The following is a 16,505-nucleotide window of genomic DNA, read 5'->3' as shown; positions in this document are numbered from 1 at the left end:
TCATACAAGACCACTGTTTTCTCTAGTATTTTTAATATAGATGTCTTAACCTCAGACATACAGCTACACAACTGGCTCCCAGGCTACTTCTCCTACTTAGCTCGCTGATCCAGGTTGTTCTTCTTAACCAATCACACACTGTCTCACACACCCATGCTATAGCTGCAACCTCCATGGACACACGTGGGTCCTCTGATCCAAGGTCTCACTCCAGTTTCTGGTACATGTAAGGCTCATCATGACTAATCTGTTTTGGATAGGCAGGACTGTGGTGTAGGTACACACACAGTTTGTGGTATTTGGGAGTGGGGCTGCAGCCAAGCCTCATCCCCAATGGGCTACAGCTGTGAAAAGCAAGTGACCAGCATTGGAGGTAATGAGACACGGAGTGCCCAGGTGCACTGAGCCTCATCCCCACTGGGCTACAGCTGTGCAGGGCAGGTGAACAGCATTGAAGATAATGAGCCATGGAGTGCCCAGGTGCACTGACCAATCACACAGGGAGCAGAAGGCACACAGGTGTAATGCGCGAACATGAGGGCTATAAAAGGTTGGGCTAAAGAACAAGAAGGGCAGATGCTTGCAGCCTTCTGAAGTGATAGGGTGTTCCTGTGTATGGGCAGATGCCTGAAACCTTCTGATGTGCTGTGGTGCTGTTACTCTCTATGAGTTGAAGCCTTTTGGTATATTATGGTGATATTCTGTATATTGTGCCCTTCTTGACTGTGCCATGTGCTGTGGCACTTTGGTATTTCTATGTATCTGGCTTTCTGACTCTCTTCAGCAACACACTGACTTTCAGCCATTTATAATCAACCTTTTTGTAGTTTTTTTCCACTAGAGAGGCAATGGATGGCAGGTTGGCCTAATGATGGTATGGGTATCATTGTTCTCCAACCAAAAATACAGTCAGTAACAGCAAGAATGGTAAGTGAGCAAGTATATGAGGTTTTCTATAGGACATTAGGTTATTTGCATATTTTTAAATGCTGCTACCCTATTCCAAATTGTAGTCTGAGCAGATGTAGCCTGTTAAATCTATCAGTGTTCATTTAGAAATGATTCTTCACAAATGTGAAAAACAATAATTACTCCTAATATACTGCTTTTTGAGTCTTATGTTGTTGGACATGGTCCTGATCTTTTACATGTTTTCTTAAATTACACATTTTCCTTCCATGCTTGTGTTATCACTCTAAGTGTTGATCCTGTTTGTATATGTGGAAAAAGATCTTTTTTTTAACCCACATTGTAGCTAGCTCTAAGTATAGTATTGACCAAAGGTTGTATACTAAATAATCAAACTCATAATGTACATTGAACTTGCTATATCAAATAGAAATCACAAATTGAAGAGACTCAGTATGGAAATAAGTTCACAGTTTGGTAGAATCCTCCGGTTTTGCAGACTTACACTAAGGCCAAGACTCTAAACAGATCAAGGTTAAAGAAAGCAAGTGAAATAAGCTGCTTTAGAACCTGAACTTGAATGAGTTTTGTTGTATTATTTATACTGAGGAATCAAAATGAAATAAGTGCGTTCAAAATTGAGTCACATTTCACACTGATACAACAAAAGCACTAAATCAGAATTATATATACAATAAGATTTTGGCATAAAATCAATATTAACTGAATAGATAATGCATTTTCCATTCCCTTTATTTTTAATTACCATTATAAAAAGTATTATTTTCATTTGAGATTTTTAACTCTCAGTTGCTTCATGCAACAGGTTTTTTTGATACTGGAATGAAAATCAAAGATAGCCTTACTCAAAGTATCATCTACTTTTTCATACCTATAACTACCCCTGCTTGGAATTAATCCTAAAATACATTTTTCACTTTTTTTTTCTTTTGCATGTACAGTTATTTGTTAGGCTTTAAAATATAGCTTTCTAAAAGCGTTTTAACTCCACTGCTACTAAATGCAAATATTTAAATTTACTTTCCTTGAAGTCATTTGAAGGCCATACATCAAATTCAACGAAGGAATGTTCATAATAGGTAAAACCATACATGAAAAAGAAATATATTTTTAATAGGATAATATCTTTGGCATAACACTGGATTCTAACAAAGAGGAATCCTTAGAATGAAAATCACATTTACTAAAATGGTACACTTGTGTATTTGATAAGTAACATTAAGTTATATGGGTTAGAGCAGGAGTTGTCAATTTGGTGTATTTGTGTGTAAAATAGAGAATGGGGGCTATTTTTCTGCTGTTCACAATAAGTTACATCATTATTATGCATCGGGGTGATGATACATATCATTGTGTAAAAGTTTGCATTTTCAAAATTGTCTGGAAAATTGCCCATGTACTTTGTATAAACTGAGTTTACACAACTGAACATGTGTATGAATGTAGGCAAAGAGCCTGGCCATGTGCTTAAAAAACTTCAGTCAATGTATTTATTGCCAGATTAACAAAAAGCATGGAAAATTTGGAAGACTTTGGCTCAGAACAAGGCAAATTCCTGTAATATGTATTTATCCTGTGGAACGCAGGAAGAGTAAGAGGCTGTGGAAATCTGAAGTGATGGATGTTTGCCACTGACATCAATGGAAAGAGGATGGAGTTTAGAATTCATGTAATCAGGCAGCTTTCTAAGGTTTTTAAAAATTCTTATCGTTGTTTACCAAGAATATTTCCCTTTCACCTTAGCAAAACTACCATATAAGGACCAGAAATATTATATATAGTCATGAAATAGTATAATGATAATTGAATGATATAATGCAGGTGTATATATTAGAGAGAGAAGAAATATTTTCCATGATGGAAAAATGATGCGTACCTTGCAAGCATAGTTCTTGCACTACTGGTGGAGAGTGTGTCTGTGTGATGATTAGCAGGAAAAAGCTTTTATTTCCTTGATTTTCTGTTCATATGTGTAACAACAGCCACTTCATAATTATTTCTTTTCAAAAAGCATAGCAAAATAAATCAATCAACCTACCATCTTTTTCTTTTATCTGTCCTTTTCATATTTCTTTTGAAATTCTACTCTTTATAACTACTTAAGCTCGTTAAAAAAAACACAGTAATTTTCTTACCAAGTAAAGAGTATTTTCAATTAATATTTGACATCGGTTCATAAGGTCAATATTCTTTGTCCACAGTGAGAGCAGACTGTTAAGAGGGAGATAGTTCTGCTTTTAGCAATAATGTAAATAGTATAACGGACTTCTCTTTCTTTGTGTCTTACTTTAGCAAGATGTAATGGAAAAAAACTAATTGATAATCACGTTTTAATTCACCATTGAATGAAAACTAATTTTTTTTCACAAAAAGTAGGTTCAGTTACTTTTAAAAAATTCATTAAGTAATGGGGAAGTTTTAATTTATTGATGTACATGGGAAAACAGATTCCTAACTTACTAATCCATGCCACATTAAGAAATTTAGTTGACTGCATCACTGGAAGAAATATGCTTCTGAGAACATTCAATATTAACAGTATTCTGAAGAGTTGCTAATTTTCTCTCAACAAATATTCTTTTCTGGAGAGTGAATGGTATTTCTTTTCTGCCAGGTCCTCCTTGGTGATGCTTTCACAGAGGTTTTAATACACAGATAAATCACTATATTTAATGATTCTTCACATATCATATATGTTTATGATATTAAAGAAGGGATCTTTAGGCTTTTCCTCAATCTCTACTCCACTTTTGGTTGAAGTCACTTGCTTTTTATGGAGCTTAGATATATGACTGGACTTCTTTCCTGCTGCATTCTAATTGCAAGGGAAGAGCTTTAGCTGAAGCTGGGAGTTTTATGATGTAAAAATTTGTATTCAAACTGTCCAATTTGATTTTGATTCTCAGTTATCAAAGCATTAATACCCTGTGTATATACTGGGCCTGTTGCAATGCAAGACCTTCTGGGAGAGGATTTCAGCATGCCCAAGGGAAGAGAGCTGCCTGCAGCCGAGTCCTGCTCGTGTTTGCTGTGTTCTGCAGTTTGATAACCACACTGTGATTTTAGGCATGTCTTTGTGTACCCTTTGGGAGCTGACAGTGATTAGTCTGTCCATCCTGTCTTGTGTCTCTGAGTCAGCAGCATTTACTCATTGTCTTTTGTCCTTTGCCTCACAGCTGCCCAACCTGTGTGCCATGAGGAATTTCACACAGGTGCATTTATGTACTCTCTAATAAAGTGTTAGAGGGTTTTTTTCTAAAAAAAAATCAGTATAGTTTCAGTTTAAAAATATTTCCTAAGACCAGAGTCAGGATTATACTAATGTTTTAATTAGTGAATGCATTAAAGGAGAAAATTAGGGGAGAATGAATGAGGATTATTAAGCTCATTAAAAAAAACACAGTAATTTTCTTACCAAGTAAAGAGTATTTTCAATTAATATTTGACATCGGTTCATAAGGTCAATATTCTTTGTCCACAGTGAGAGCAGACTGTTAAGAGGGAGATAGTTCTGCTTTTAGCAATAATGTAAATAGTATAACGGACTTCTCTTTCTTTGTGTCTTACTTTAGCAAGATGTAATGGAAAAAAACTAATTGATAATCACGTTTTAATTCACCATTGAATGAAAACTAATTTTTTTTCACAAAAAGTAGGTTCAGTTACTTTTAAAAAATTCATTAAGTAATGGGGAAGTTTTAATTTATTGATGTACATGGGAAAACAGATTCCTAACTTACTAATCCATGCCACATTAAGAAATTTAGTTGACTGCATCACTGGAAGAAATATGCTTCTGAGAACATTCAATATTAACAGTATTCTGAGGAGTTGCTAATTTTCTCTCAACAAATATTCTTTTCTGGAGAGTGAATGGTATTTCTTTTCTGCCAGGTCCTCCTTGGTGATGCTTTCACAGAGGTTTTAATGCATAGATAAATCACTATATTTAATGATTCTTCACATATCATATATGTTTATGATATTAAAGAAGGGATCTTTAGGCTTTTCCTCAATCTCTACTCCATTTTTAGTTGAAGTCGCTTTTTATGGAGCTTAGATATATGACTGGACTTCTTTCCTGCTGCATTCTAATTGCAAGGGAAGAGCTTTAGCTGAAGCTGGGAGTTTTATGATGTAAAAATTTGTATTCAAACTGTCCAATTTGATTTTGATTCTCAGTTATCAAAGCATTAATACCCTGTGTATATACTGGGCCTGTTGCAATGCAAGACCTTCTGGGAGAGGATTTCAGCATGCCCAAGGGAAGAGAGCTGCCTGCAGCCGAGTCCTGCTCGTGTTTGCTGTGTTCTGCAGTTTGATAACCACACTGTGATTTTAGGCATGTCTTTGTGTACCCTTTGGGAGCTGACAGTGATTAGTCTGTCCATCCTGTCTTGTGTCTGAGTCAGCAGCATTTACTCATTGTCTTTTGTCCTTTGCCTCACAGCTGCCCAACCTGTGTGTCATGAGGAGTTTCACACAGGTGCATTTATGTACTCTCTAATAAAGTGTCAGAGGGTTGTTTTTTTTTAAAAAATCAGTATAGTTTCAGTTTAAAAGTATTTCCTAAGACCAGAGTCAGGAAGTATACTAATGTTTTAATTAGTGAATGCATTAAAGGAGAAAATTAGGGGAGAATGAATGAGGATTATTTTGAGGAGTTTGGGTAAGAGGTTTTGAGTTTTTCTTTGATTATTTTTTCTTGTTCATAATGCTTAGCACATCACAAACAGTATATGAATTCATGGATCCTTGCATTTTAAAAAAACAACAAACAGACAAATCCTCACAACTCTTAAGTCAAAGCAAACTATCATAGCCAAGTAAATTATGTTCTGGTTGGTAGTGTATTTTTTTTGTAGTATTTAAAATCTTTCTACACCACTTCTTGTTTTCTTCATTCTCCTATAAGCTGGTATACATATCAAAGGATGAAAATCTACTTCAGTAAATTAACAATAATTGATAAACACTATGCAAAAGTGTAAGAGAGGTTGTACCTTATCAATACATAAGGACTTCTTTCCTCCTAACAGAAAGAAAGGATTGTCTTTGCCATGTAAATAACATCTATTTATTACAGAGGAGCTATCAAGTTCAGTGACTCAATTTTTAAGTTGCTTTCTGTAGAAAAGAACAACTGTAGATGTCTGAGCAGGTTTTTAAAAAAGTTACACTTTTTTTGTTGTTGTTGTTTTGCTTCTTTGCACCCAAGAAAATAATTCAATCCTGTTCTTCCAAGAAATTAAATTGCAGGAAGAGGTGAGGTACCCAGCATTATGTAGAATTATGCTCGGTGCAGAACACAATGTTTCACAGAAATAATTCTGTATGCACACAGTATTACTTGTGGGAAAACAACTGCTTAAGTTTATGAGCTAATGAATCATTCAAATACACACAATGAAAAAGAGACCAGTCTACATCAGTATTCCCTAGTGTGGACATTATACGTATATATATATGTACATATATATGTTCTATTTTATAGGTAATAAAATATGGATTTAATAGTAAATCTTAAAAATAGTTTGTTAAGCGTAACGTGTCATTTTACTGATGTAGATAATGAAAACTGTCAGTATGAAAAATTATTTTTACTTATTAGCTTCAAATTATTTTCTTTAACCAACAGCACTCAATTCTTATATATGAAGTGAAGGGAAATATGGCTTGCCAGTGACTGTTTAGCACTGCATTAGAAACTAATGAATATAGACTGTAATTCAGTGCTCATAATTGTGTTCTGGAAGTTTTAATACTAATGATGAAAACTGTTACAGAAAAGTAAATTGCTTCTGTAAAGGACAGAATCAGTTTCAAATATGGTCAGTTAGATACAAAAGCCTTCTTGTTCCCAATACACCTCTGTTTTTCAATTTCCAGGGCTTGGTTTTGGTAGATTAGCACCCGTGTTTTCTACTTTGAAACAAAATGTGTTCTTTACCATTTTTTGAAAAGTCCATAATAGATCGTGAGACTGGTTAAACAGGACATTTAATGAGGCTGTCTGTAAAATACAGCAAGATAACAAAATGTAATTTAATTAACATATTTTTGAAAGTATATCTAATTTATTTTAAAAATATAATCATCTGAAGTGGGAGCTAAAATATCAAGTTAAGTAAAAAGAACAAATTTCCTGCCCCTTTAAACAATATGATTGGTTCTCACTAATCTGATGTTTGTTTGATTCTAGACTAATTGACCTAAAGACAATGAATACTTGTGGAAAAGTAGTATAAAATCAGATGATCACCTCAGTGTAATTACCAGAGTAAAAGAGGGAGAACAGTTCTAATTGAAATGACTGTTCTGTCATTAGTCTCTGCCCTACATAAAGTTCATGACTCTTGTGTAGATTAATGTGTAAAATTATTTTTATAGATAAATTATATTGATGTCAAGATGACACTTGGTATTTTGAGTTTCTTTCAAGGTAATTCATCTCTTCATTTTTAATCACACTTGTTGCAGAGATCTTCAGATCATTTGTAGATCAAATTTTTGACACTTCTGCACTTGCCAAGTCAAAAAATTAACATCACAATTTTGCTTTATTTGCAGCATCTGGCGAGGACCAAACATAAACTGCACTGACAGTTCAGGGTATACTGCTTTACATCATGCAGCTTTAAATGGACACAAGTAAGTGCCTCACATTTTGTTTTTATGTAGAATGATATTTAATCGTGTAACACAAGAAAATATAGCACAGTTCTGAGATTTGTACCAAAAGTTGGCAAACCTTGACTTAGTAAAAGAGCCTTCTTTCCAAATGGAATGTATTAATATTAGATATTTTTACGGAACATCAATATCAATAAGTAGTAATGACAAATGGGAAATGTAGTTAAAAAGCTATTGATTCTATATTGCTTCTTCCAAATTCTTCTTCAGTTTTGGGGAAATGTAGCATTGTTGTTGCTAGTCTTTGCTCTAGTGCTTTTTCATTGCTGGGAAATCACAGCAGAAAATATTGTGTTATATTTCTGTATGTTTGTGTACATATGTATAGGGGGTGAATGTTTCAGGAAGCAGTTTTGTGAAACAAAGAACAGGAGAGATTAATTGTTATGAAAGCAAAAGTAACATGGAAAGACTTTTTAGTAATTAAACACTTAAAAGCAGGGGAAAAAAGGGTATTTTTAGTAAAGGAAATTTTGACATAAAGCTTTGGTTAGCTCCTCTGTGGGAAATAAGAAATTGATCCAAACCCAGTAGAAATTAACAGTGATTTGCATGAATTTTAATGTGATTTTGCACTGTCCATAAAATAACACATGGATGTATAATTATTTATTTAGTTTTCTCATTGCACAATCTTTGCATTCTTTGATGGAAAAATGAAAACTTTAGGATGTGTCTTCAATTGTGTTCTAGAAAGGTGCCTATTTTCTTTAGGATGGATCAATCTTTTGTTGAATATGGGATATTCTTTCTGAATAAATATATAAAGTAGACTCTTGAACTAGATATTGTGCATTTTCAGCTATGTAGGAAGATTAAGAATCATCTATTAATATATTTTTACTTCCATAAAATTAAGTCCGAGTTCTTAATATAGTCTGGTAAACTCAGGATTTTGAACAGGAGAGATTAATTGTTATGAAAGCAAAAGTAACATGGAAAGACTTTTTAGTAATTAAACACTTAAAAGCAGGGGAAAAAAGGGTATTTTTAGTAAAGGAAATTTTGACATAAAGCTTTGGTTAGCTCCTCTGTGGGAAATAAGAAATTGATCCAAACCCAGTAGAAATTAACAGTGATTTGCATGAATTTTAATGTGATTTTGCACTGTCCATAAAATAACACATAGATGTATAATTATTTAGTTTTTTCATTGCACAATTTTTGCATCCTTCTATGGAAAAATGAAAACTTTAGGATGTGTCTTCAATTGTGTTCTAGAAAGGTGCCTATTTTCTTTAGGATGGATCAATCTTTTGTTGAATATGGGATATTCTTTCTAAATAAAAGTATAATTTTTTTTCTAAAATTTATATACTTATATACTTTCTAAATAAAAATATAAAGTAATCTCTTGAACTAGATATTGTGCATTTTCAGCTATGTAGGAAGATTAAGAATCATCTATTAATATATTTTTACTTCCATAAAATTAAGTCCGAGTTCTTAATATAGTCTGGTAAACTCAGGATTTTTGTTCATGATTTATGGATTGTTTCTTGTGCTGTTGCTAATCTTTGACTGACCAAACCCCAAGCACTGGCTTGCAAATGTTTCTGATTTTAAATAGATGAAAACTGTGTTTAGTGTATTTAATACTAGCAATACAGTAATAGTTAGTGCCTATTTTCTTTAGGATGGATCAATCTTTTGTTGAATATGGGATATTCTTTCTGAATAAATATATAAAGTAGACTCTTGAACTAGATATTGTGCATTTTCAGCTATGTAGGAAGATTAAGAATCATCTATTAATATATTTTTACTTCCATAAAATTAAGTCCGAGTTCTTAATATAGTCTGGTAAACTCAGGATTTTTGTTCATGATTTATGGATTGTTTCTTGTGCTGTTGCTAATCTTTGACTGACCAAACCCCAAGCACTGGCTTGCAAATGTTTCTGATTTTTTAAATAGATGAAAACTGTGTTTAGTATATTTAATACTAGCAATACAGTAATGGTTCCACAGAAAGTTAAAAATATTGCTGTATAAACACTGAAACTACCAGAGGTTTCAAGTGAATCTTAGCAATATAAACTATAAAATCCCAAAACACACAAAGACCAAATGATGATTTCAGACACAGTATTGACCACACTTCTTCCAAGGTCAGGGAGGACTTAAACATGTGAGCTTATGTACAGCAGCAGATATAACTACAGCCTTTGGAAAGTCCAGGGTTGGCTGCTATGACCCCTTACACTCGCAGCAGGATAAGTAGCAGTAACTGACATCACAATTATGCCTTGTTTTATTAAAGTAAATTGAAATACATTATGAGGTATTTTGTGATGAGCCACACAGTATTGAACAAATTTCTTCCAAAGTCAGGGAGGACTTAAAAATGTGAGCTTATGTGTAGCAGCAGATATAACTACAGCCTTTGGAAAGTCCAGGGTTGGCTGCTATGACCCCTTACACTCGCAGCAGGATAAGTAGCAGTAACTGACATCACAATTATGCCTTGTTTTATTAAGTAAAATTGAAGTAAATTGAAGTACATCATGAGGTATTTTGTGATAAATCTTGAGTGTTTCAGGACCTGTTACCCCAGCCATTATACTGATCCTGCTGCAACGGTAGTATGGCCAGCAAGAGAATTGGACAGACACCAGTGTCCTGTAATTTTGTTAGTCATCACAAATAACCATTAAATTACTTTACACTCTGTTTGAGTTTTCAAACTTGATATTCAAAATCAAAATGGCATACAATCATTTGACACAAGAATCTGCCCACTTAGGATAAGTTCCTGTCCTTTCAAAAATTCTGGGATTTAAATTTTCCCCACTTTATACTAGGTTGAATGTGAGATTTCAGAGTTTTTCAAGAAAAGTAAGAACGTAAGAATTTGTTGGGCTGGGATATTTGGACACCATTGTTCAAGTCCTTGCTTGATCACTGAATGTGATGAATTCCCTCCTTCGTGGTTATTCTGGGATAATTTTCTTTCCTTTTGAAACTATTCTGCTTTACGTAAGTAATTAAATAATATCTGGGGCAGGCACTGGAATCTCAGTCTCCCTAAGTAATTTCACCAGTAATGTTACTGGGCTAAGGACTTTCAGTCTCTTCTCTGAAATGTATTTTGTAAAATGAAAAAGTTCTGCCAAAGCACTAAAAAAGACTCACCCTAGATAAGTGTGATGGGTCAGGGAATTCTTGAAGGATGAAGGAGATGCATGTTCTATTTTGTAACTTGAATCTCACAATAGACTCTTCCCAAAAATTCCTGTATATTTTAATCTATAGATTTCATCTGTGCAGAGCTTTTCTTCTGATTTTCTTCCACTTAGTTCAGTTTATGCTTCCTTTGTCTGGTGTTCCTTTCAAAGGAAGTGCTGTGTTATGTCTAGCTCTCAGTGGACCATTTACTGCAAAGCTAACTGTTATTTAATGGGAAGCCTCTCAAACCTTACGTGTACTAAAAAGTTTTCCTCAGGAGTCATTTTTCTGGAACTTTTTGTGTAACAGAAATCTTTCTGTAGTGAACCTGCTATTTTTTGGCTGTTCTCATGGCATTTGACCTTGTCAGGAGTAACCGAAATCCAGCTAAAATTTTTCTCAAAGCTTCGATGTGATGACTCCAGTGTCTTCTGAAGTCAGCTGGCAGTTTCTTTTGAGCTGGATGTATTTCCTCAAAGCTCACCACATTTTTCTTTCAATATGCAATTAAATAAGGTTCCATCAAGGTTGGAAGAATAATGGCCTTAGATTTATCTTCTGTCTTAATTTGTAGTCAGTTTGTAGTTATTTTTTTGTCATAACATAGGCTACATTGAGCTCCCTCCCCTCACTGATTTTTTGAGCTAAATCAGTAAGTTGGTGTCTCCATATTTGTAAAAAGTGTGCACAGAGCTGCCCACACTGGATCATAGATTCTCTTAGCTTAATAACTAATGAGGCCAGACTGTGTCAAATTATGAGACTACAAATGCAGCAGTAAGACAGAATTTATTTACTTTCTGACATACTTGGTAATGTTATCATACTATGCAGCTGATTTTTAGTTCAGCTTTTGAAGTTAAGTACAGGAGACTGCTTAAAAATCAGGGATGCAATATACTAACTTATGCTAATCTTTCACTTAATGTATGATAACCCACACCAAAAGGAATGTAAAGAGAATTAAAATGGTAATAAGTCACTTTTCCCCTTACTGCTACAAGGCAGCTGAATGTGGGAAATGAAAATAAGTGTTATTTCATATATCTAGCTAGATCATCAATAAATTGTTTCCTAAGTGTCTTTGAGATAATGCCATAAAGAAGAGGAAAGACTATTACTAAAGCCTTATGGTAAGAGATGTGTCCATCAAATTATCCTGTTGTCATTCTGCCTCCATAATTCAGCAGTGATGGGGACAAGAGTACTTCTCTGCCTTTAGTGCCTTGAGGGACATGCACATGTTTCTGTACAGGCAAATTCTAAAAAGGATTCAGTGGCCAGGTGATCCTATTGAAAGAAACAAATCTGACGATTATGTTGTTGATGGTGTTCATAATAAGTAAGAATCATTACAAGTAATGGCATTTTGTCTATGTTTCACTATCTATTTCATTTTCAGAAATCATTTGTCTTCACTTTCTGTAGGTGTTTTGCCTGAAATACAGGCTTGGTTTCTTTTCTGTTTTCCAGGATAAAAATATTGGTCATATGTATGTTCTTGTAAAAACTTAATAAAATGAGCTTCCTGTTGATTTTTAGATTTACTTCCTGTTTTCCAGGGATATAGTTCTCAAATTACTTCAGTATGAGGCATCAACCAATGTTGCAGATAATAAAGGTTACTTTCCTATTCACTTGGCTGCTTGGAGAGGAGATGTAGATATTGTGAAGATTCTCATCCATCATGGACCATCACACTCCAGAGTGAATGAACAGGTAAAGTGGTAAAAAATATTTATGTGCATCATCAGAAAAAGAAACCCCAGCACATATTCTTTGGGTCTGACCAATATATAGACAAGTTAAAAAAGGTCTTTTTTTTCATTTTTTCAGTAATTTCTTCTCCAAGATTGATAAAATCTTACATTATAAGCATACCAGATACCTTTCTTCTGAATAGGCACTGACTTAAAGAATATTGGATTTAAAAAGTATGGCAAAACCTTCTGTTTGTTTTGGAAAGTTGACATGAAGACATACTCTGACTTTGCATCTTTTCTGTATAGTTGTAGATTTGCACAAACTATGTATTTTTTACTCTGTTAGATTCCAAGTTCCTGAAAATATTTGACATAAAATTAATATCCTTAGTATATTTTAAGAGTACTGTAAAAAATCAGATATGCGGAGGTAAATGACAAACCAGATGGACTGCATGGATGCAGATACAGCAGAAAGGACACATAAAAAGAAAAAGACCAAGAAAAAATCATGGGAGTATTACTGTTGCATTCTGCTGTCAAACATATGGTACACCTTCTGTTTTTATTCTGTATATTCTTATGTGGTCCATTCATAGGATTAGTCTTTAGAAATAGAAAGAAGCAGATTAAAATTTGACACCATCTAGGCTGAGCTGCTTAAGAACTGGAAGTAGGCTGTGAAATGCAGATAGTAACCATTAAGCAATTGCATTTGCCAGGGTAGTCAGAATTGGAATGTGAAGGTGGGAGCCAGCTCCTAATTCAGATCTAAGCTATAATGTCTGCATTGCCTGTACGTGCACCTTTGGTTCCACAGAGGTCTGGGCTGTGTAGTTGCAGGAGCCAACAGGGCTATTCAGGTGACTAAAAGGGGGATTCAGGTGATCAAATGCAGTAATGCAGTGTCTTCCGAGACCCTGCAGTAACTGAGACATCTGCAGGGGCCTGAGAGTGTGACAGAGGGTGCTCAGAATTTCCAGGTCGTCGTGGAGTGAGTGGTAAAGTCCTCATATGGTCCCACCTGGCACCCCAGAGCACCTCAAATGGCAAAGTGCAATCTAACAAATTAATTGTTCTTTCAGTGCCTACATTAGTGTGCCCAGAAGGCAAACTGTGAGAAGATAAGAAATGTGAGACCTAGATGGCAAACAATTAACTAGTGTGAGATGCCATGCTTTGAGTAATCTATTTGACATCCGAGGTTATACACCTAGCCATTGGAATCCATACAATAACTAGGATATGAGCATCAAGTATTAGTGCAGGAATTATAGGAAAGTGAAATAACAAAATATGTCCATGTGAAAGTCTTCTGTGAAATTAGAATGTGTCAGAGTATTACATTCTGTAATACTCTGACACATTCAAGAAAAAAACGATACTCAGAATTTGTCATTCTGTGATTTCAGATTCAGATTAAGAATTCTCCAACTTGCTCATTCTCATGAGCTGTTTTTTGTAGGATGAAACCGATTGAACTGTAGGATTACCTTTTATCAAGGAGAGGTTTTTTCAGTTTTATTTATGCAACAAAACAAAAAGCAACTATTGAATCATGTGTTAAGCATTTGCTTGAAGACATTACATGTGTTCCATTGACAGAATACTGGAAGCTGTGTAGGAACTTCTGAGAGGGTGAGAGTCAAAAAGATATTCCACTAAGATCAGAAAGAGAAATGTAAATTCAAACGTACTTCTCCCTAATCCCACATATATCCCCAGACTTCTAGGATATTGTCAGACTTGATTAGGTGTGCTGTATCTGGTTTGATCACTGGAGCAAATAAGCAGGGATACAGCTGATACTTCTAAACCCCACTGACTCAGAAAAGGTCCTCGGATGTCCTCCTGTTTATGCATTTAACCCAAACACCTTATAATAGAAAATGTAAGAGCAATCCTCACAAGAAATGTTGCATCTTAAGTCTTTTAAGGGAATCTTGAACATATCAAACTTAGAAGTTAAGCTCATGTATACAGAATTTTTCTGACCTTGTAAATTCCTTGGTGTTCCACTCTAGACAATGGCCAGGTTTATTATGTGGGCTACTTTACTGGCACCTTCTTCCCCCTGCTAATTAGCACTCAGTGCAGGAGAATATCCCCTGTATCCCAAAAAGAGGGAATGAATGTCGTGTTACAGAGCCACCTCCACCCACATATCCTCAAATAACCCCTGAGAGGCATCCTCACCCTGACACCTGTTGTGCATTCCTGTGAGCCTGTAGGATTCTGAGGATTTTGCTTATTTGCAGATAGGCTCTGTAAGGCAGATGACTCCTCAATGCTCTATTAACTTCTCTCTGGAGCTGAAGCTGTGGCTTGTAAGAAATCCTGGGTTACTTTTCCTCTTTCCTTTTTCTTCAGAGAGCTGGAGATAAGGACAGCCATTTTTCATTGCACTTTTTCACTGCAGCAAATAGTGCACTTAAGTCAGACTTCTTTCCTCTGTTTTTGTTGTTGGTGGTTTTTAAGCATCGCATGAAGATGTAATTGTCAGCATTTTAAGAAAATAATTTTGTTCATGATTTAAAAATTATTGCAACTAATTTGAAATATATTTTTATTTTCCTCTACCTGCTTGAAATTCTGTGTGACAGAAATGCTTCTAAAAACTTATGGGAAAGCACTGGATGACTGAACAAAGAAATAAATGACAAATTCGTGATGCATAAATGTATATTAAATGCAATAATGGATTTTATATGGTATATTGTAAATTGATCAAACTGCATTCTACACTCTCAAAATGCAGTTAAGTAGCATCATAGCATCATTTGCAACTATATCCAGCATCTAAAGCTCTGAATGCCCCCTGCTGTTCCTATTACATAAAATTGGAACAAACAATAAAGAGACAAACAGTTAAATGACAATTATATTATGGGGGTGGTGGAATGTAGACTGGCAGCTTTACACACCAAGAACAGTTACAGCATAACAATTATGTAAGAAGAATTCTATCACTGTTTAATGTAGGAGTCTTAGTTGACAGACATGGTGTATGTTTTAAATCACAAAATATGGTGGCATTGCAAAAATATAATTGTTTAACTTCACTGATGAAGATTTAAAGTTATGTAAGTTATAAACTGAAGTAAAGTAGTGTGAGATCAAGATTTGTTAATTGATAATAAAATAAAAAGGTGTGCTGTTAACAGTCAAACTACTTACAGTTTGTCTGTAAAACAGATCTGGATAGCTAAAACATTTATTGTGTCAACTTTCATCATAAAATTGAGTAATTGATAACAAATCCTAATCTATGAAAAAATGGTTAATAAATAATGGCCATCTACAGGTCAATATGTAGTGTTTGGTTTTTTCCAGGAAAAAATGTGAGTAACACCAGGGATAAATATAAATATAAATGAGTTATTAAATATGAATAAAATATAATCCAATTATATATATACAGAATATGAATTGTGAAAAATTTACAGGAAAAAATGTGAAATTTTTGTAGATTCACTATGCTGTAGAATTTGCCTGTGCATCAAATTGTAATTGTCACAAAATCCACCCACATTTCTTTAAAACTATTCAACATTTCTTCTGAAATATGAAGAAAGAGCCCAGGATGCATTCATATGATGTAAACAGCTAAATTTTCACATATTTGTAAACTTCTCCAAATCACCCAAATGAGACACAGAATTCTCTCAGTGACACCTCATGGATTTCCAGAAGTTTAATTCAGTTCCAAAATAGCCTACAAAACCAATATTTTTCATGCCCTGCATTTGATTTTAACCCTCCATTAATCTGATACTAATGTATGAATTTCAGAGTTTCCCTTGCAGCTCTTACTGTACTTTCTTTAGAAGGAAAAAAAGTGCAAACACAATCTTTCTGATTTAAGCCAGTTGCAACAATAAATTAGAAATTGGGTTTTTTCAGAGTAGTCAACCATATTACATTACTTTTTTATGATGTTTACATAAGTAAAAGTGGATTTAAATAGGAAGTCAGATTTGATTTAAATTCACACTGAGTAACTTACAGACAA

General features: G+C 34.4%; 1 protein-coding gene across 5 annotated transcripts in view; it reads left to right on the top strand.

Moving 5' to 3' along the window:
• Positions 1-16,505, top strand: part of ANKS1B (ankyrin repeat and sterile alpha motif domain containing 1B) — a 411,921-nt gene that overhangs the window by 39,281 nt on the left and 356,135 nt on the right. For all 5 annotated transcript variants that reach the window (XM_039703948.1, XM_039703945.1, XM_039703947.1 and 2 more), the window contains exons 2-3: positions 7,501-7,581; positions 12,353-12,509. In XM_039703948.1, coding sequence (XP_039559882.1) covers positions 7,501-7,581; positions 12,353-12,509 — 238 coding nt within the window. The remainder of the gene's footprint in view (positions 1-7,500; positions 7,582-12,352; positions 12,510-16,505) is intronic.

Source organism: Passer montanus, unplaced genomic scaffold, assembly GCF_014805655.1.
Source record: "Passer montanus isolate IOZ18808 unplaced genomic scaffold, ASM1480565v1 scaffold17, whole genome shotgun sequence".
Taxonomy (NCBI): domain Eukaryota; kingdom Metazoa; phylum Chordata; class Aves; order Passeriformes; family Passeridae; genus Passer; species Passer montanus.
Note: the sequence above shows the minus strand (reverse complement) of the source record. Positions and strands in the feature narration are given on the sequence as shown.